The sequence below is a fragment of the Leucopleurus acutus genome (assembly GCF_964270905.1).
Source record: "Leucopleurus acutus genome assembly, chromosome: 16".
NCBI classification, from domain to species: domain Eukaryota; kingdom Metazoa; phylum Chordata; class Mammalia; order Artiodactyla; family Delphinidae; genus Leucopleurus; species Leucopleurus acutus.
The window spans coordinates 29,404,434-29,425,676 of record NC_139158.1 but is presented as its reverse complement, the minus strand read 5'-3'; the positions used below and the strand labels follow the sequence as shown (position 1 = coordinate 29,425,676).

At 54.9% G+C, this 21,243-nt stretch overlaps 1 protein-coding gene across 1 annotated transcript in view; it reads right to left on the bottom strand.

The window, feature by feature from the left end:
• LOC309973479 (uncharacterized protein) overlaps window positions 1-21,243 on the bottom strand; it is a gene marked incomplete at its 5' end in the record, with an annotated part of 144,882 nt that overhangs the window by 112,988 nt on the left and 10,651 nt on the right. Inside the window, 9 exons of the mRNA XM_082857772.1 lie at window positions 120-272; window positions 400-585; window positions 7,549-7,714; window positions 9,781-9,884; window positions 16,033-16,163; window positions 18,069-18,240; window positions 18,903-19,046; window positions 19,123-19,288; window positions 21,078-21,148. Coding sequence (XP_082713898.1) covers window positions 120-272; window positions 400-585; window positions 7,549-7,714; window positions 9,781-9,884; window positions 16,033-16,163; window positions 18,069-18,240; window positions 18,903-19,046; window positions 19,123-19,288; window positions 21,078-21,148 — 1,293 coding nt within the window. The remainder of the gene's footprint in view (window positions 1-119; window positions 273-399; window positions 586-7,548; window positions 7,715-9,780; window positions 9,885-16,032; window positions 16,164-18,068; window positions 18,241-18,902; window positions 19,047-19,122; window positions 19,289-21,077; window positions 21,149-21,243) is intronic.

Below are 21,243 nucleotides of genomic sequence, written 5' to 3'. Positions count from 1 at the left end.
GCATATAACAGGTGCTCGGTACATGTGATGAATGAATGAGCAAATAAAGAAGTGAACAGTGGTTTGAGACCCACTACTGCCCAATGCCAACCACAATGAAATAACATGCAGAAGCTCACGTTTGCAGAGCAGGGAACCCTCCGGAAGGCCTGGATGGCCCCCAGCCGGATCTCAGGGGGGCAGCTCCTCAGGGACGCACAAGTGCTCAGCTTGGGGGTGAGAGCTACGGCCGCCAGGCCGGCATTGCCAATGGCCTTCAGCACGAGCTGGAGCTGAAACAAGATGGTGGTGGGGCCTTGAGGCCTGATGGGTACGCCCAGCCCACCCATTCAGGCTACAGCTCGCCCACCTGACAGGGACCCCATCAAGGGGCCATGCCCAGGATGGGGCTGTCCTCACCTGGTCAGCATCTGAGGGCTCCTGGAAGGTGCAGTTGGCACCCAAGGCGTCTTCCAGGATCCTCATGAGGGAGCCAACACCAGGCAGCTGCCCGCAGGGCCCGTCCAGAGACACACAGAGGTTATGCACCAGAGCTGAGATGCCCAGGAAGGCGCTGGGGCTGGCCTCCGGGGTCTGAAGCAGTGGCTGGGGACAGAAACCGGCCCCCCGACCCCAGCCGAGAAGCCTGGTAAGGGGTCCTTCACAGGTCTCGCCATGTGCAGATCTAGGGTGCTTCCTAAAAATACAGAGGCCCCGGCCCCCCACCCCTGAGGGTCTGAATAAATTGTCCATGGAGGGACCTGCATGGGGCATTTCTTAAAACACCCCAGATGACCATTCATGTGCATGGAGGATGGAGAACCACACCTCAGGGTGTGGGGACAGGGGACATTTGGCAATGTCTAGAGACGGGATGTTGTCACAAATGGGGGACAGTGCTGCTGGCATCTAGTGGGCAGAGACCCGGGATGCTGCTAAACGTCCTCCAAGACAGCGGACAGCCCCACATGTCAACAGTGCCAGGGCTGAGAGACCCTGGGCTACATCACCAGTCTGGGGGGGCAGGGTGGGGGTGGTGAGCTTCTTCTGGGTGGACTATGGTGAAGAACCTCCGACAAAGTGTCAGGACCCACCCCGGGTGGGTGGCACGGCTCTGCCACCTCCCGAGATGTATGAAACGTGTAAGAAATAAAACCAAAGTTCTCTCTCTGTGATCAATGGGCAAAACAAGTAAGCCAGCTTTTTATGCCCTTCTGTAAAGCCACACGAGAGACCAATCATCTCTTCTGGGACCATAGGATCCCCAAGTAGTGGTCACAGTCCCCTGTCTACAGCAGGGGAGACGGAAAGCAGACAAGCTGTGTCCTGCCGCCCAGCCAGGCTGGTTTTCTCCAAGCAGCATCACCCGCCCCCAGTTCTCGGAGTGAGAGGGATGAACGGGCAAGGGCTGAGAGAGCTCCCAGGCCACTGTACCTCCCGCCTGTCAGCTGGGGCGACTGGGACCATGCTGTCCTGGACCTGGTGGGGGCTTGAGGGCACCCAGCATTGGCTTTGCTCTTCTCCCAGGGTCTTGATAGGAAGTTGGGCAAAAAGGTGGAAAGAGGAAAGGATGTGCTCTGAGTGGAGACTGTCTTTAACAGAGGTGGCCCTGGGTCCAATCCAAAAGAACCCAAATGGAAAGGCACGGCCAGTAGCATTAGCGTAAATGGTGAGCAACTGCCCAGCCCACCTACTGATGAAAGCAGCTCTTCTGCCCCTTTCCTGTTCACCCATTTCTGTCCCCCCTCTAACCCTAAAAGCCTAATTATAGGAATGAGATCACTAAGCGGTTAAAACGGACTCCTCCTGACTTACGCTTTTCTGAATGCACACCGTGCCTTGCCTAACCTGTCTATTCTTTTCCTAGATAAAAAGAAGAAGAAAGTAAGAACAAAGAATGACTAGCTCTCTACCCCCAACAGCCCCCTAAGGAGTCCTGCGAGCAGATCACGCGGGCAAGATAACATCTGAAGAGAGAGTCAGCCAGTCTGCATGCACAGAACAATGCAGAACCCAATCTCCTGCCCCAGTGATTCACTGAGATTCTCCCCCCGTGTTTCCCTTTAAAAACTGTCATGGCTGAGCAGAATCTTCAGAGTTGGTCTCAACACACAAGCCCACCTTCTCCCCAGACTGCCGGCTTTTCTGATTAAAGCAACTTTCCTTTCTACTGACACTTGCCTCTCGAATTATTGGCTTTTTAGTGGTGAGCAGCTGAACCTGAGTTTGGTAACAGACCCAGGAAATAAGAAAGTCCCTTGTGTATAGTGCTTGCCAATTTCCATGGTGTAAATGCTCCCACCCTGGCGATTTGAGCTGAGTCACTACAAGGGATCTGGGAAGAGATGGGGAGTCAGCAGCAGGCACACCTCCTGTGACTGGTCCACACACGACACAAGCAATGCAAATAAGCCTGAGGGTGTGGACACGGGACCGCATAGTAAGAGCATTAGAAATTATCCATCTCTCGGGGCTTCCCTTGTGGCGCAGTGGTTAAGAGCCCACCTACCAATGCAGGGGACACGGGTTCAAGCCCTGGTCTGGGAAGATCCCACATGCTGCGGAGCAGCTAGGCCCATGCGCCACAGCTGCTGAGCCTGCGCGCCACAACTGCTGAGCCCGGGTGCCACAACTACTGAGCCCGGGTGCCACAACTACTCAAGCCCGCCCGACTAGAGCCTGTGCTCCACAAGAGAAGCCACCGCAATCAGAGGCCCGCTCACTGCAACAGAGACCCCATGCAACCAACTATGAATAATAAATTATCCATCTCGTACCTTTATTTTAATATGATTTCTCTAACTGCAAGCTTAGATCATTTAATTTTTAATAATGGCTATGTTTATCAATCAGCTCGACAACTACCTGAAAATCAAGACTCTCCCACAGCACATGTTGGGGCCCTTTTCGGTCTGGTTCCCTGAAGAGCAGGAGACCCAGCCCTCCTTTGGGGGTCAGACTGCCCAACCCACCCAGCTCAAACAGGCCCCTCTCTTCCGGGGGCCTCACAGTGGCAGGGACTCAGCCCAGGCTGAGTAGGAGGAGGGTCATTCCAGCTGCTCAGCAGAGCTCCCCCAGACGCTCAGCCACCCTTACCCTAGGGCACTGAAGCTTTCAGCTGAGAGGAAGACAAAAATGGGGGGTGGGGGGCTCAGAAGAGGGGAACGCTGGCTCTAGGCCTCTCGGAGGAAAACCAAGAAAGACGTATTTTATTTAATAAACACACAGCACTCCCTATGTGCCAGGCTCTGCTGTTAACAGGGCACACATGTCACCTGCTTAGAGCCTGAGACACAGAGAGGTTAAGTAATTTGGCTAAGGTCACTCAGCCAGAAAGTGGTAGAGCCAAACTTGACCCTGTAGGGTCTGGTTCCCAGGCTGGGCACTCCCCCTGCACTCACTGTTTCTCAAAATACATATTCTGGGCTCATTTGTGAAAACCAGACCCGGGCACTGGGCATCAGACAGTGGCCTCGATTATTCCTACAGCCCAGAGCAGGGACCGCCTGGCAGCCTGGGGGAAATACAGCCTCTGCACCAGCTCTTCTTCCCTTGGGTTCATGGTCTTAACCAGGTCTGTGTATCCACGCAAGGGTATCTGTGTGCGTGCATCTCAGTGTGTGTGTGTTTTAGAATCTCAGTGTTTGTGGGTGTGTGCATTCCTGGGTAGGTGTGCACGTGTCTCAGTGTACATGCATATCCCAGGGCACATGTCCCAATGCGTGTGTGTGCACTCATTCGAGTGTGCCCTGATGTGTGTGTGCACATGTACTGACGTGGGTGTGTCCCCATATGTACACATGCAAGTCCCAGTGTGTGAATGCACACTTGTCCCAGTTTATCCTGGGGGGAGGTGTCCAGGTGTGGGTGGATGTCCCTACTTGTCCCTGTGTGTGAGTGTCCTGGTGTGTGTGTGTACATGTATGGCATGTCTGTGTGAGTACATCTGCATGTCCAGGTACACGTGTGAGCCTTGGTGTGTATGCCTCAATATGTCTCAATATGTGGGTACGTGCGGATATGTGTCCTCCTGTGGGTGTGTGTCCCCATATGTTCCCATGTAGCCATCTTCAGGGTATACATATGTGAGTCTTGGTATGTGTGTGTGTATGTGTGTGTGTGTTTCCTTTGTGGAAGGAACGGGGACCTGTGGCTTGGAAAAGCATGTGCAATGTTATTCCAGATTTGGCAAATAAAAACACTCTGTTTTCTTAACACAGAGGAGGGAAAGCAGGGCTCGGCTGGGACTCAGGGGTTATGAAAAGATTGAGAGAAGCCACTCAGACCTGCAGGATGAGGGTTCCTGCCTGCCAGAGGCCTTCACCTCTGCCCGCTCTGCCCCAGGAAGGCTGCCAGCAGGAAGGCAGGGCAGACTTGGGCCCTCCCAGGGCCAAAGGTGGAGCCAGAAGCCTGGGAGGGCTCTGTGGGGAGGGCAGGACAGCTGGAGCCACTTGGTTTGCTGGGAGCCAGGCCCCACCTGGGAGCTACAGGGCCAGGACAGCTGGGCCAGTGTCAGGCCTGGGCTCTGAGAGAGTCCAGACAGTAATGACCCTGCTTGTTTGACGGCTGCCCTGGGGGTCTGTCCAGAACTGCCAGCCTCCCTCAATTTCACAAGAGTCAGAACACCAGATCTTAATGCCAAAATCTCTGACTTAAAAAGGTTTGGTTCGGGACTTCCCTGATGATCCAGGGGGTAAGACTCCACACTCCCAACGCAGGGGGCCCGGGTTCGATCCCTGGTCGGGGAACTAGATCCCGCATACATGCAGCAACTAAGAGTTCGCATGTCACAACTAAGACCCAGTGCAGTCAACATAAATAAATAAATAATAAATAAAACAGTATTTTAAAAAAATAATTCAATTAAAAGTCTGCTTCAAATATTCAACTTTCTCTTTTTTTAATCTTTAAAGATGGAAAGATGAAATCATCCCTAAGCCTATAACCACTTTTCCAATGTGACTTTAACACGCATTCATCTTGTCCCAAACCCAGTTCCTCATATCCAAACCAACCCTCCCCAGAACGCCAAGCAATTAAGCTGGTAGGAAAAAAAAAAAACATAGGAAGCACCATGACCTTGGGGAGGTGAAGCACTAGCTGGAAAAGACTGATCAGCTGGACTTCACCAAAATGAAGAACTTCTGCTCAGCAAAACACACCATTAATACAGCCCAGCAACAGAACAAAGTCCCGACACACACGTGTGCATGCACACGCGTCACGGACAGAATCTCACAGAGAACGCGGGAGAAAGAAGCCAAACTCCAGATGCACACGAGCCCACGGGTGTGAATGTCAAAAGCAAGCAAAACCTAGTGATGGCCAGAAAAGTCAGAATCACCATGACCTTTGGGGTCACCAACTGGGAGCTGGAAATGTCCTATATCTTGTCCAGGGGTGGTTACACAGGTGAACACGGATGCGAAAACATCAAACTGGATACTTAAGAGCAGGGCAGTCTCCTGAATGTATAGTTTAAAATGTAAGAACACACACCCCCTAACTGCAACATAGGACCCTGGGCGGGACCCTGGAACAGACAGAGGACATTAGTGGAAAAAGCAGTAGGATCTGAACAGCTGGAGTTGGTTAACAGTAAGGTAGCAAGGTCTGTTTCTTAGCTGTAGTAAACACTTTCTGGTGATTTAAGATGTTAATAATGGGGGAAGTGGGGAGGGGTGTACAGGAACTCTGTACTATCTGCAACTTTTCTGTAAATCTAAAATTATCCTAAAATAAAAAGTGTATTAAAATAATCTCTTGCTGGGCTTCCCTGGTGGTGCAGTGGTTGGGAGTCCGCCTGCTGATGCAGGGGACACGGGTTCGTGCCCCGGTCCGGGAAGATCCCACGTGCCGCGGAGCGGCTGGGCCCGTGAGCCATGGCCGCTGAGCCTGTGCGTCCGGAGCCTGTGCTCCGCGGCGGGAGAGGCCACAACAGTGAGAGGCCCGTGTACCGCAAAAAATAATAATAATAATAATAATCTCTTGCCTTCCTCCCTCCCCCTCCCTCCTCCTCCCCCTCCCTCTTTTTTTACCCCCCTCTCCCTTCCATCCTCCCGCTTCAGGCTGCACAAAGCAAGCCTGCATCCCCAGCACATGCCCAGCACAGCACATGTGCATCCTTGTGACAGGTTGAGAGAACAAGCAAATACAGTCCAGAGAGGTGCAAGCTCTGGTCTTGCAGGATAAGAACCTATGAGAAGCAGGTGAGAGAAGATCCTGGGCTCCGAGACAGCCGAGACTCCCACCTGCTCTGCTCACGGCGTGTCCCTGGCAAGTGGTCACAGCAGCGATACCAGCGCGTACATGACACTTAGCCCACGTCACAACAACCATTAGTCTGCACCATCACCCTGCGAGTTACTCCCACCGCACAGACGGGCACCCGAGGCACAGAAGAGTGGAGCATCTTGCCCAAGGTCGTGCTGGTAGGGACAGGGTTGGATTCTGAAGCAGAGGGATCAAGCATCAGCGTCTGTGCTTTTGGCCGCTGCATTCATGCCAAACAAACAAAGAAGGAATAGGGAGCCCGACCCTGCCCAGCACTGGCTGAGCCTCCGTAGGCCCTGGATGGCGCTGACGTCCCTATGGTCAGAGTGTCACCTGCTAGGCCATGAGCTATGGGTGATGCCCCTTGGGGCCCGGCCCTCATCTGACTCCAGGTCAGTGCCCGATTCCCTAATGAATGGAGCCAACCACACAGCCTAGAACAGCCCCACTGCAAACTCTGGAGCTGTGGGTCAGGGGTCAGGCCAGGGGTGAATGCTCCCTACACTCCAACTGGAGAGTGGCCAGAGCCCCTCCAGCATGAAGGACTGAAATATCCTGCTGGAGACCCCCTCATCAGCCAGCACAGGGGTCCAGGGACCCTGGCTGGCCCATCGCCGCTTCCACTCCCCACTGGTGACCTCTGAATCCTGGCCCACTACCAGTCTGGGACAGCAGGGTGAGGACTGACAAGTGACCCCGCCACCAGCTGAGTGCGGACACCCCCCATGGTCCAAGGGAAAGGCACAGCAGCTGCATCACCCAGCTACCCAGCCTCCTTGGGCCTCAGTTTTCTCATCTGTAAAATGGGAGTAATAAAAGCACCTACTTCATAGAGGCATCGTGGGGGTTAAATAAGACCTCCTTGTGTTGTCAGAAATTATTGGCCTAGTTTCACATGCTTTCCTAACCTCAAGATTCATTAAATATGCTTGATTACAGGAATAATAGCAGCTCTAATTTAAAGCGCTTGGACTCTGTGCCAGGCATCAGGAGAACTGCTTCACATTCAGCATCTCGTTTCTCACATGAGCCCAAGAGGGAAGTACTGCTCCATCCCCATCTTACAGATTGGAAAACAAGCTCAGGGAGGTCAAGTCACTTGCCTAGGATCGCATAGCTGGGAGGGACACTGCTGAGACTCAAACCCGGATTTCTCTGACCTGCCTGCACTGGTCCCACGAGGCACTGGCACAAAGCCCGGAGGACAGAAGGTTCCCCCACCCCTCCCCACCGCATCCAATCAGCAGTGGAGCAGGGGAGGGATGACACGGGGCGGGGTGGTATGCAGAGGCTCACCAGCAGCGCGTGGACCATAGCATCTGTGGGCTGCGGGACAAACGCCAGTGACCAGAGCCACGCCTCTGTCTCATCTGCCTCCAGCTCCCCAGACACAATGAGCTCCGCCATGAGGCTCACGCAAGGCTTGGTACCACAGGAGGGCAGGGCATCCACCAGCGGTCGCCTGAGATGGAGAGAGGCCCAGGGAACATCATGATGGCGGCCCACACACCCCAGGAGCCTTCCAGGACATCTCTTGTGAAGCCTCAGGTCATCCGGGAGCGATCAGAGGCTCGGAGAGGTACAGCAGGGACCTGTCCACACTCACACCCCCGCGAAGGGGCTGAGCCGGGCCTGGGAGCCAGGCAGCCTGGCCGGGGGCCTGTGCTCTTAGGGCCACAGAGACACCAGCAGTCCAGTCTAAACCCTTGCAGTGCTGCCCACCCTGGAGACACAGCGGTTTGGGGTGACATGAGTCCCTGCCCACTGCTCTCCAGAAACCAACCATGGTCACCATGTAGGGTGAGAACCCCTTGCATAGCACAGGAATCAACAATTAGCAGGTTGCCTCCCATTAAACCTCTAATGCTCTCAGCCCAACATCAGGATCTTTTCCCTTTTTTTTTTTTAAGATTACCGAAAGGTTGAGAAGTTCCAGAAAGGTTTCCAACCTTTGCACAATGATGGGTCTAAACAGGAAAATGATGACTGAACGGGGGTGGGTGCATAGGTCGCAGTAGAAACGGGAGTCCCAGAGCTGGGGTCACACGAGGCAGCAGGGCACACGGCGGCGGGGGGGGGGGGGGTAGATTGGGACCCCCCCCATCCCATCAACCCTGATGAGTGGCATCCATGGCCACAAAGGACCAGGCACCCCCAGTGCCCCGCTCCACACACACCATCTGCCCATAAACAGTCTCTGGCCTCAATTTGCTCATCCATAAAATGGGAATGCTGATGACAAGACCAGCCCCAAGATGAGCATGAGCCCTCAGGAACACAGGCCACTTCACCTGAGGACTGTCCTACCTGTCCTTCCCATCTCTTGCCCTTGTGTTTCCTCTCTTTTCCTCATAGATTTGGGCCTTGGAAAACCAGCCTCTGGGCAGAAATGGAGGAGGAGGTGAGGGCAAGAAAAATCTCTCAAGAGTGTCAGTCCTCTTGGAAACTTCTAGAGCTGGGGAGGGTCTCCCCTCTCCCTGATTCCCGACATCTAGGTAGACAAGTGAGACACAGGGGCTTGTGGGAAAATCCCGAGTGACAAGTAGGGTGAGTCACGAAGGGAACAGGCAGCTCCACAGGAAGACTCAGGGGCCCCTTCCTACACCAAAGATAATTAAAATGTGCCCGAGTCAAATATCATTTGTCTTTAAGCCCACAAGAATTCGATGGAGCAGCACAGACCACCTGGGTCAAAAATCCCGACTCTGCTGTGTAACCTTGGGCAAGTGTCCTAACTGCTCTGTGCCTTGGTTTCCTTCCACAGCTGTAACATAGGAATAATAAAACCACCTACCTCATGGGGTCAGCGTGAGGATTAAATGAGTGAATAAGACATAAAACGCTTGGAAGGTATCTGCATTATTAGTTACTAAGTTTGGTGGTCATTCAATTAGACATTTGGTAATGTTGATTTGGGGATGGGGGTCTTTCATAGTTCCAAGTCGATAAAATTTTTTCAGGTCTCAAAATCTTTTTGAGAGCCTTTGAAAAGCTCACAAGCCTGAAATCCAGATCTCACGCGTCCAGTGAACAGCTGGACTCGGGGAAGGAGCCGCAAGCTTTCCCCTGCACAGCCCTCAGCCGATGGAGTTAGGTCCTCAGAGGTTCCCCTCCACGCTTGGGGGTCTCTCTACACCCCTTGCTGGCCTCACATCAGGCAGGTCCCAGCCCTGCCCAGCACCCCTCCACCCCCAGGAGAAGGGTACCCAAGGCGCATTGGAATGCTAATTCCAGCTCTCAGCAAGAGGGTCCCTGTGTGGGGAGGGAACAATGCCTGTCTTTATCCGGCCAGGTCCTGCAGCCTCCAGTCTCCCGAAGCCCCCGTGGGAACCCTCCAAGCTCCCCTCTTAATCGCCTTCTTGGCAGGCGTCCCCAGACTGAAGGACGACAAGTCAGTATCACAGGGATGAGCTGAAATGTCGCCATCCATCTCTCAATGGGGACCTAGGACAGCATCAAGACTACCCAGCCCACCAGGACCCCCAGGCAGCTCCTGGCCCAGCCCCCGACTCGGGGAGAGGCCCTTACCAGTTGTCTCGGCATTTGAAAAAAGAATGTTCCCAGAGTTCCATGAGCTCATCCGCAGAGAGGCCCCGGAGCTCAGACACCAGCGTCAGGAACAGCTCTGCGGCCTAGAAATCAGAGAGGAAAGTGTGAGAGGCCCCAACCGCAAGGGTCACCTCATCCATCTCCTTGTCTCCAGGCATGGCTGGAAACACTAGGATCTCCCGCCTACGGTGTCACAGACCCAAAGAGATGAGGCTGCTCGTCTGGGCTTCCTTCCACTGAATCCCAGCTCCTGGCACGCAGGCTGGCCCATTCTTTTTCTTTAATTTAACAAGCATTTATTGGGCACCTACTACATGCCAGGCATGCTTTAGGGGCCAGGGATGTGCGGGTGAAGAAGAGACACGGCATCTGCATTTGGGGGCTTTATACTCTAATAAAAGCTCAATACATGTTCACTACGATTACAATCTAGTTATTATAATGAGTCAGCATATTTCACAAAGTTAGTGAGATAGCCATCTTTTCTGATATTTTTAATGAAAAAAATATGTGAACGTTTTTCAGAGTTATGAGCAGTGATGGCTAATCAACAGGGGTTTGCAGTTTTTGCCCCTTGTCTGCAGGTCTGAGCAGCACAGTCACCAAGTCTCCAAAAACCCAAGGAAATAAAGGACTCTATTCAGAGCCCGCACCTCTCGGGTTTCAGGAGATGCTTGGCTTGGGATGCCGGCCCCACATCCTGCCTTCCCTCCCCGGTGCCTCTTCAGTCTCAGATTCGTTGCCTCGGCCCGAGCCCAAAGCCACAGAAAGAGTGACGAGGTCCTGGCTTCCCGCTGCGCTTGGCGAAGGCCAAGAATGAGCCCTCACCCCACCCAGCCAGGGGTCCACTATTGCTGGGACGGGTTTGCCTCACCTCAGGCCTCCTCTGCTCTGAGCAGCTGAGACCGAGTCCCCGTGCACAGAGCTTGACCTCAGCAAGACGCAAACGCGAAACAGGCCCCTCACAGGCCAGCGTAACCCACCCTCCCCTCCCTTCTCACCAGCACGTCTGCCCCCAGGGTCTGGGCAGCATCCCCATCGTGTGCCTTCTGCCGGCGGAGCCGATGGGGACCCTTCGTTCTGCCTTTAATTCCTCATGCAGGACACACAAGCAGCCCCCCGTTGGGGCCGACCACCACCTTTAGAGTGGCCCTGGCCAGCATCGGCCTAGTTTGGGGCAGCTACCCCAGGAGCCCTGCCGCCTTCCGGACAGGCTCAGGTGCGTTTCCCTCCAGCTGGTGGCTGCCTTGCCCGGGCATCATCTGTGATTCCCTAGACTCGGAACACATCTGCTTCTAAGACCTCCAGCACGTGTGCAGCCGCCGGGCTGGCTGGGCATCCGCTCAGGAGCAGGCCTCCGGCTCTGGGAGGCCTCAGGCTGCAAGTGTTGGCTTCAGGAACAGCTTTCCAGAGCCAGACACAGCAGGAGGGGCTGTAGCAGCTCATCCCGGAAGGCTTGCGGGTGGAGGAAGGAGGCTGTCATTCCTGCCTCCTGGGCGAGAAGCCCGTCCCCACCATCGCCACTAACAACATCTATGCAAACGATAATAACAACGGTTACTTTGTTTGGAGCCTCAGCTGTGTGCCAGGTGCTGTTCTAGGCACTTTACAGGGACCATTTCATTTGACCTTAACCCTGTGAGGGGCCGTCATTATCCTCACTTAACAGAGAGCATTTAAGTCAGGTGCCAGTGGACACAGAGCTACTACGTGGCAGAGCGAGACTTGGACCCACACTCTTAACCAGGATCCTACACTCAAGGCCATGGGAAAAAAGAAAAGCCAGCCCTGTTTGCCAGTTTCCGAGGTGTGAATACTCCCACTGCAGCCCGTCACCAGCGGCCCATGTGCCATCACTGAACGCAGACGTGGGAATCACCGTGCAGAAGCACAACACTGCGTCACAGTTCCACCCTGCGGGAGATGCAAATAACCTCCAGTGCAAAGATTAAAATGTAGTAAGATAACTAGGTAGTGATGATTTTGAGCATTCATTACCTTTGTTTCGAGTATGATTCATTTTCATTGTAAGTCGGTATAACTTAGTCTTTAGTAATGTCCGTTTAACAACCAGTCTGCAGGATTTCTGGAATCTAACCATTGGCTCTGGCAAATCGGTACAAGCCAGCCTCGCACACCACCGTCCACACTTCGCTGTACACAGTCGGTGCTGAATCAATATCTGTGACTTGGGTGTCCTATTAGGAGCAACCTGGATGGTGGTCAGGAGCTGTGCCCTCCCCAGGCGTCCTCCCTGGCAGCCCTGGGAGGGGGTGGGGCCCGACCCGCCTTGCTTCTCTCCCCATCCTCTCCTTCACTCCATCAGGCTCTTGGCCATCCCAGCCCGCTGCCCCCCACGTGGAAACTCGGGGGGCCTCTCTGCGGAGGGGTCAGGCTGGGGAATTTGCTCTCCATTGAGTCCTGAGTCCTGGTTTTGTTTCCAGACTGAAAAACCAATCTTGTCTCCTGCCCATCAGCAATGGGGAGGGGCAAAGGCATTCTTAGCTGAAGCCCACGGGGTCGGTCCCCCCGGTAACCGACGGGCCCTCAGTCCTCCCGGGGAGGCCAAGGCACTGCTTGATGTGCACCAAAGCATCCCTGAAAAGCCATTTTCAGGAACAAGGTCCTTGGTAATTCACCCCCAGCCCAGGGGACCTCCCTAGTGGGAACAATTTGCTTCCTTGTTAGCACTATAAATACAGGGCAGCCGCCCTGCACCCTCTGGGGCCGGCACTGCCAGTCTCCAGGAGGGGAGACACAGGCCCACAGCACGCCTGGCCCCGAGCCACCTCTGTCGGGGGAAATGCCCAGTCAGGGGGCCAGACGGGAGGAGGCAGGTTAGGACACAGGATGCAGAGCGGCGGTTCTCGGTGGGGGTGACCGTGCTCCCCAGGGGACGCTGGCAGCCTCTGGAGACACTCTGGGTTATCATGACTGGGCTGCGGGTGATGCTGGCATCTAGCGGGTAATGGTCAGGAATGCTGCTGAACATCCGACAGTGCACAAGGAGGCCCAAGGGGTCAGGAGTGCCAGGGTGAGGATCCCTGCTGTGGGCTGGTTTGCCTGGACTAACAGCCCGCTCTGTCAGCCACTAGCTGGTGGGCTTGGACCACACCTCGCAGGGCTGAGGGCCCTTTCCTTGGGGCTGCTCTCTGACTCCCGCGAGGCCCACGAGATCAAGGATTCCAGAGAGCGATGAGCATGGGCCTTGGCTCCCTCCCGGTCCCTGAAACAGTGAACAGCCAGCTGCACACGAGTCTCTGCTATACACACGCAAAATGTATAATGTGTGTGTACATGTGTGAGTGTTCAATATGCATTCGGTATGTGCATATATACTAGTCTATATTTACTGATGACATAGTCAACATATTTTATACATATTCAACATATTCTTAGATATGTTTTTTTCCATGTTATATCTGAATCTGATTCTTCTCCCAACCCCACCCCCGCTATCACCCCAGACCAAGCCTCCTTCACCTCCTACCTGTGTTACTGTAACAGCCTCTTAACCTGTCTCCCGACATCCCATTGGCCCTCAGTCTATTCTCCACCCGTAGCCAGAATGTGAGCATTGAAATGTACACCAGATCACAACACCCTCCAAGGTTCCTCATTTACCCTGAGTAAAAGCAATCTGGGGAATTCCCTGGCGGTCCAGTAGTTAAGACTCTGTGCTTCCACTGCAGGGGGAGTGGGTTCAGTCCCTGGTCGGGGAACTAAGATACCGCATACCGCACGGGTGAGGCAGAAAAAAAGCAATCTGTGTGCCCCCCTAAGGGGGCGACCCTGTCCCCTCTCACCCTCCCACTCCGCTCCAGTCACAAGGCCTCCTTGCCACTCAAACTGGTGCTGAAACTCGCTTACCGTGCAGCTCCTGCCCTGGCGCACGTGCTGGGCCCGCCCCCTCTGGCAGTCCCCCCCGCCAAACCCCTATCCACCCCACTCACTCCTCACCTCCTTCTGGTCCTTACTCAACATCACCTCCCCCGTGAGGCCTTCCCAGGCATCCATCATTTAAAACTGCATCCCATGCCTCCCCCACCTGCCCCCTTCACCCCTCTTCCCCTCTCTACTTGTCTCCCCAGCCCCCTGGGGCCCATGATCCCAGGTGCAGTGGGACCTGGCTCTGCTTCCTGCATCTGAGCAGGACACAAGTGTCTGAGCCATCTCAGCCCAGCCCCCCAGGGACCGAGGGGGGCTAACCCCAGTCTGGATGCCCCCAGCCCTGTTCTCTTCTGAACTAAACGCTTCGCCTCACGCAGCCAGAGGCATCCATGAGGGCCTCTGGTGCTGAGAATTCCGGATGGAGACATTTCCGGCAGCAAAGGCACTCCTGGATCTGAGGCTGGGGCCGGACAGGCACTGGCCTCACAACATCCTTCTCCACTGACTTCATGTGAGCAACACCAAGAAACACAAAGCTTTGCACCCAGATGCCTGGTTCCCAGCCCAGACCTGCCAGGCCAGGCCGTCAAAGGTTGGGGTCTGGGCATCCATACATCTGACAGGCCCCCTACCCAAGTGCTGCCCGGAAAGCCGAGCTTCCGGAGGGCAGGGGGTGTGCCTGGCACACCTGGCACCATGCCTAGAAGTGGGGCCGCAACCAGCCCTGTCCACACCTGGAACGACCTATTTCTGTCCAGCTGGGCACATGACAGCCCCCAAGTCCTCGGTCCTATGAAAGCAGCCAGTGAAACAGGCATTTATAAATTTGCGGCATCCCAAATCAACAAGCAAGTATATTTTGAACCCTCCCAGGCTGTTGTGGGATCAAAGTAAAAACACCCCATGCTTCTCTCCTCGGCACACAGGCCCTGGGACTTGAATCAGAAAAATCCCAGCATCTTTAATGCCTTCCAGGAAAGGCTAGGGTTCTCACGCTGAAGTCATCAGCAACGCTGAGATGGGCAGAAATAGTGGACACAGTGAAAGTCCCCAAAATGTCACTGGTGACATCCAGCCCTGAGCTGTGGATGGCAGGGATGTTACAACAAAGATTACTATGAGCCTAGAATGTTCTGGAAGGCATCCTGACCACGAGGCCCTGCAGGACCTGACCCCACCGGTCCTCACCGTCGAGCTCCAGCCAGGCTGAGCTGCGTGCTCCCCAAACACGCCCAGCGAGGTTCAGACTCAGGACTTTGGCCCTGGCCAAACCCTCCTTTTGGAGCACTAGTCCCCTGGATTCCCAAGGCACCAGCCCAGGTCTCAACTCCAGTGTACCCTGCTAGACCCCTGGCCTAAGGTGGCCACTCAGCCACATCCCCGCTCTGTTCTCTCAGTGCCCATCGACAGCTAAAACCCTTGTACATTTGCAGTGGTTACCATCCATCTCCCCCACGCTGGATCTTAGGCTCTGGGAAAGCGGGGACTATTTCTGTCTCATTCGTCATAAGGGCACAGCGTAAGCCCGTCATCTTGCTGAACAAACCGAAGAGTTCACAGGCTAGGTAAACCAGGGCCCTGCCAATAGGAACACTGTTCCTGTGATGTGGAAGGTCCCATCAGGAGGAGAACGTGGGAAGGCAGGCTCCACACGGAGCCCAGATGCATCATTTCCTTCCCCAGGGAGGGCGTTAAGCCTTCCTCAGGGCTCTCTTACAGGCAGGTGGAGGGCTCTGCCTCGGAACAAAACAGGCAGGGAGAAGGCACATCATCACAGTATGGCCTTGGTACTCTCAGAAATACTGTCATCAAATACTGTCACAAAGGAGGGAACCAGACAGATGTCTCAGAGACCTCTGAAACTCTCTGAGCTATGAGACCTCGACATCATTTCCACCCCTTGACTTTAAACAGCTGGGAATTCCAAGGAAGCCCTGGGCCATGTGTTTTTGACTTGGTGGAAACTCCTCAATGCTGAGGCTTGGGTATGGCTGGAGATTTCCTGAGAGATCTCTAGGACAGGTCAGGTCCAGAAGGTTAGTCCATGAGCCCAAAAGGACCATTTGCCCAAAGACAGACAGAGGAGAAAAAGGCCTCCTCTAAGCTCATATCCAACCTGCACTAGGCCAAGGCTTGCACACACCAGCTAGATTTCTTCCCCTTCTTTGCTTTCACAACCAGGCATAGTTGTGCAGTGCACAACCTACCCGACAGTACACAGCAATCCTGATACTGAACATCTTGAGCAAGTAGACCGTAAAGGATCTGGTAGGAAGAGGAAGGGAACCAGGGAACCAGGCCCCAGGCAGACTCTGGCCTGTGGCTGGAGAAGCCACTTACCTCGAAGCTTGTGGTCTGAGCCAGGCACAGCTTCCTCACTGATGCAGCCACCATGGCCACCGTAGCCTGGGACGGTGTCTCCTCCCATTCGTACAACAGGCTGCTTGGGGTTAAGTCTCCATCATCTGGATCTGAGATGGGAAGTGCTGGCCAGGGATGACCGCATGGGGGACAAGCCAGAGTGAGTAGAAGGACCCCTGGGAGCCACCCCCTCACCCTGCCAATGCTTCCTTCAGCATGTTTCTGGCAACAGGTGAGGGGAACACGCATAAGGAAAATCATGGCAGTGTTACTGCTAACAGCAAAAGACAGGCAACAGCCTATGTGCCCATCAGTAAGGGATGGCCAAATAAGCTGACTCCAAAGCCCTCTTGGGATTGACAGAGAAAACATGAAATCTTCATCCATGCAATGGAGGGTTATTCAGCTGTGACACATGCTACAACATGCATGAACCTTGAAAACATTCTGGGAAGTGAAAGAAGTCAGTCATAAAAGGCCCCATACTGGGAACTTCCCTGGCGGTCCAATGGTTAAGACTCGGCGCTTCCACTGCAGGGGCCACGGGTTTGATCCCTGGTCAGGGAACTAAGATCCTGCATACCACACAGTGCGGCCGAAAAAAGAAAAAAAAAAAAGTCACATACTATATGATTCTATTTACATGAAATGTCCAGAATGGACTAATGAAGAGAGTAGATTCGTGGTTGCCAGGAGCTGGGGGAACAGGAGGTGACAGCAAATGGGTGCAAGGTTTCTTTTGGGGTGATGAAAATGTAGTAAAGTTGATTGTGATGATAGATGCACAACTCTGACTCTACTAGAAGCCACTGAATTGTTCACTTTACTTTTTTTTCTTTTTCTGGCCACGCCACACGGCCACGGGGATCTTAGTTCCCCAACCAGGGATCAAACCCAGGACCCCAGCAGTGAAAGCACCGGGTTGTAACCACTGCACCGCCAGGGAATTCTCTGAATTGTTCACTTTAAATAAATGAGTTGCACAGTATGTGAATTACATCTCAACTACAGCTGTTTAAAAAATGTATGTATGGAAAGCTCATTCCACTCAACGGGGAACCACCAGGTCCTGACACTAGATGTCCCAGTCACTGCCAGTGTCTGTGCCTGAGGGAGGGCTCAGGGGGCAGGTCAGCCTGGGATCTCAGCCTGGGCTCCGTGGAGCCAGAGGGAATGCTGGGAAGACCCAGGGCTTCAGTCCCCACCTGCTGGGTTCTCCCCAGGGTGGTGCAGGCAGGGAGTCTGTCCTCCGAGGCAAACATGATTCAACCCACCAGGGCTACAGAAAAGACCCCGGGGGTCCAAGTCCCAGCTCTCATTAGCTCTGTGACTTCAAACAAGTCATTTTATCTCTTGGAAACATTTTCCTTAAATGAAAAATACAACTAATAATAACAGTAGCTTCCTAATGGGGTCAATGATGAGAATTAAATTAAATAATCCCCATAAAGCCCTCAGCACAGATAACGGCCCACAGTAAATCCTTCCAAACTGTCGGCGGTAAGAACTAACCACCCTTACTTCGTTATTCAGGGAAACAGCCATTTTTCCATCATGGAAAACAAGAACAAAAACAAACAACTCTTTTCCTCAGATGCATGCCTTGCTTGTTTCTTTCTGTGCGAAATCATAGAAGGGACCCAAGCTCCAGGGGAGGCTACATGTTGGCAGGAACTTTCCAGAAAATCAGGAAACCTGAGTCAGTTTGCCCCCAAAATGGTCAGGTTGAAAGGTCATCAGATGTAAGGTGGATTCTCCCACAAAAGCTGGGAACCAGAAGATTCCATCTCCGCTGAGGACCACCCAGGGAGGAGGCCAAGACCAAGCCTGGGCCATGTGAGCCGAGAGAAACTTCTAGAAAGAGAGGCTCACTCTCCTGACGATGGCCACTTTCAGAAACAGTTCAAGAGTGTCCAGACAGGGACAGAGGGATGGAGCCTAGGCCTGCTTGAGCCCCTCTGGCCAGGGGAGGCTGTGAGGCTCCACTAAGGGTCCCTGTACCCACCCTCATTCACCTGCGACAGCTGGGTCCTGGGGCATCTCATACAGCAGGGTGAGCGAGGAAAGGGTCCGCATCTGCACAGCACTCGCCTCCCCGGAGAGGGGCCCCACGGTGTCCAGCTCCATGCAGGACGCCTCCCCCAGCACTCCGGCCTGGAAACTCTGGACGCAGGTCAGGCGGAAGGCCTCCTGGACCGTGGGGGGAAGAGGCAGAGGCTCAGGCCAGGCCTTGGCAGTGATGGAACCCCCCCGGGGCCCCTGAAACCGGCAGCAAGGGCCAAGGCTGGGGGGGAGCCCGCTGCGGGGGAGCCCTCTGGGGGCTACCTTGGAGCTTCAGCACTCCCCTCCCCATAGAGAGAGGTGGAAGGCCAAGAAAAGCAAGAACGTGCAGTAAGCAGTAACCCCAAGGAGAGGAACGATAAAGCCTCAGCTGGAAAATGAATAACACCAGAGTCTGCAGTCCTGCATCAGCCTCCAGATGCTGAGGCTTTGTCTAATCGTGTTAGCAGTGATCATCCCTTATCCTTATACGGTTGCTTACTATTTACACAACACTTTCACCTGCAGGGAGCTACGGACCCAAGAGGAGGAGAGGGGAAGAGGAGGGGAGAAGAGGGGGTAGGGCGAGGGGTGGAGGGAGAGGAGGATGAGAGAAGAAGTGGGGGGAAGGGAAAGGACAGAAGCAGCGGGAGGGGAGCAGAGTGGCGGGCAGAAGGGCTGAGAGATGGAGTGGGGAGGGGAGCAGAGAATAAAGAGAAAAGGGAGGGGGGCTAAGGAGGGAGGGGGGCTAAGGAGGGAGGAGGGGAAAGAAGGCGGCACTGCAAAGAGGATGGGAGGGTCTCGGGCACAGTACTCACCTCCGCTGCGGGCAGGGCCTGGGAGCGCAGGGAGGCGCGCACCCTGCGCAGGGAGCATCGCGCCAGGTCCTTGGTCTTGTGCAGCCTGGTTCCGCGTTGCTGGTACCTGGTGGGACACCTGCCCAGGATATCCTCCTGGGCGAGCGGGGCCCAGTCAGCCCCCTGCTCCCCCCTCACTCGACCACCCACCCCCTCCAGGCTCGAACCTCACCTCCTCGACGGTCTGGGGGCTGCGGGTGCCCAGGCGACCCTGCAGGAGGCTCAGCACAGCGCGCTTCACGTTCAGCGTCCAGCGCGGCTCGGGGTGGCCAGGACACAGGCGTGCCACGCGCCCTGCCTGCAGGACGAAGCGCAGCGGCACGCGGCCCAGAGCGGCACTGCACGGGGGACCAGGCGTCAGGGGGACCCCTCCAAGGTCCCAGGCCACCTCTTCCGCAACAGGGCCAGAACATCCCTGACCCTCCTGCGCACCACCCCATAGGTCAGTCCCATGGGAAGCACCCAGGTACCCCCATATCGCCCCAAATGGTCTCGCTTCCCCTCCTCAGCTCAGCTCTCCAGCTACTTCTCAAACAACACAGGAGGCAGCCAACTCTCTGCTCCAAGCTGCTCCCAAACTTGCGGCCACTTGGACGAAATGTACCTGTGTCAACCCAGCTTGAATAAACAACAAGCTGAGCTTCCAAGGGCATCCTGCATCGCAAAGCTTCTCATTCTCCCAGCTCACCAGGGAGGAAGCAGCCCCCACTCACGCTGTATATGAGGAAGCTTAAGGCGCAGAGTGCTCAGGGCCACAGCTGGGATTCTAACCCGGGCAGGTCTCAGGAACCCTGAGCTGGAAGTGTCTGAGACTCCAGTACCGTACAGAGGAGGAAATGGGGTGGAGGGAGCTACCGGAGGCGATCACACAGCCAGTCTGCGAGGAGCTGGGACCAGAGTTCAGCCCAATACTCTCTTCCCGCCACCCCTAGCCTGAAAACAAGCAGCCCGTGTCTGGTGTGGCCTGGTGAGGGAGGGGATGGGGCAGGGCGGGGGTGAGGGCTGGGGGAGTGCCCACCTTTGCGGACAGTGGATGGAGGTGGAAGAGAGAGGTGCCCCACGATAAAGGGGAAACTGCTAAAACCCCAAACCCCACCAGCTAGCCAGCAAGCAGAATCTTGAGGGATAAAAGTGGCCCTATTGAATCTCCCAGGGGAGGCTACCGCCCCCTCTCCAGCTCCCAGTGGAGTCTGAGGCCCCCAACCCTACCCCCACTGGAGGCAGCCCCCAGGGCCTCAGGCCTCAGGCTAGAGAAATGCTAATGGCGCCCGCCCCTTCCAGAATAGCTAGTGTCAGTCTGGTCTCTCAGGAGCTGACAGCCCTGCCCACTCGCATTTCTGATGAGGCGTCCAGGGACAATAGCCCAGGCTGTCCCCTCCGAGAAGACCACCCTAAGCTTTTCAGTAGGCCTCCATCTGCCCCCACAGCGGCATCCCCCATCCCTGTATGCCCACACAAAGGCTTTATTTTTTTAACAAATGAATTTGCAATAAAAAAGGAAGAGGAATCTGTGGAGATGGGTTTGTCCTCAGGCTGGTGGCTGGACTGAGCTTTGAGGCCACTGAAGCCGCTGCCGGGAGCCCTGGGAAACACAGCCCAGGGAGAATTCCAGGCTTGGCTGGGTCACAAAGGGGAGCTTGGCTTGGGAAGGGAGAAGCTATGGGTCTCCAGGAAAACCCCATCTTAGCGGGGGTGGGGAAGGAGAAGGGCAGACCTCAATGGGTGCCCAGTGTCTTCCAGAATGTTCTTAAGGATGAAGGCCAGAGGGTGCTGGGCAGACACAAAATCTGGACACGCTGGGCGTGACAGCCAGGAAAATATGGGGCGAGTTCCTTCCACCAGATGAGGGAAGGCCGCCTGAGGCAATGTGGACTCATTCAAGGCTCCCACATCACGACAGCTCACAATGGTCCTCATCAATGGTCTGGTCTGGGAGTTTACACGGTCAAAACAAAGGTGGAACCCTCTTTGAACTTCAGTCCAGAGACAGCCTCTTTCTGCTGCAGCAGGGTCACCCGAATCGGGTTCTTCCAATATAATTTGGTGCACCCAGTGCCCGGCGGCCGTTGAAAGAGGGAGCAGCGCTCACATATCTAGCCCCATCGGGAGCAAGGCCCAGCATCTTACCTCAAACTCTCTGACTCCTTCAGAACTTCCACCTTGGACCCCAGGATGGATGTCACCTGGAAGTGTTGGAGCTGAAGCAGAAAGCACGGAGAGCTGGTGACCTCTCCTGGGGAATTCCAGGCCCGCACCAGCACCGGCACCACCTAAAGTAGTTCTGGGACCCAGC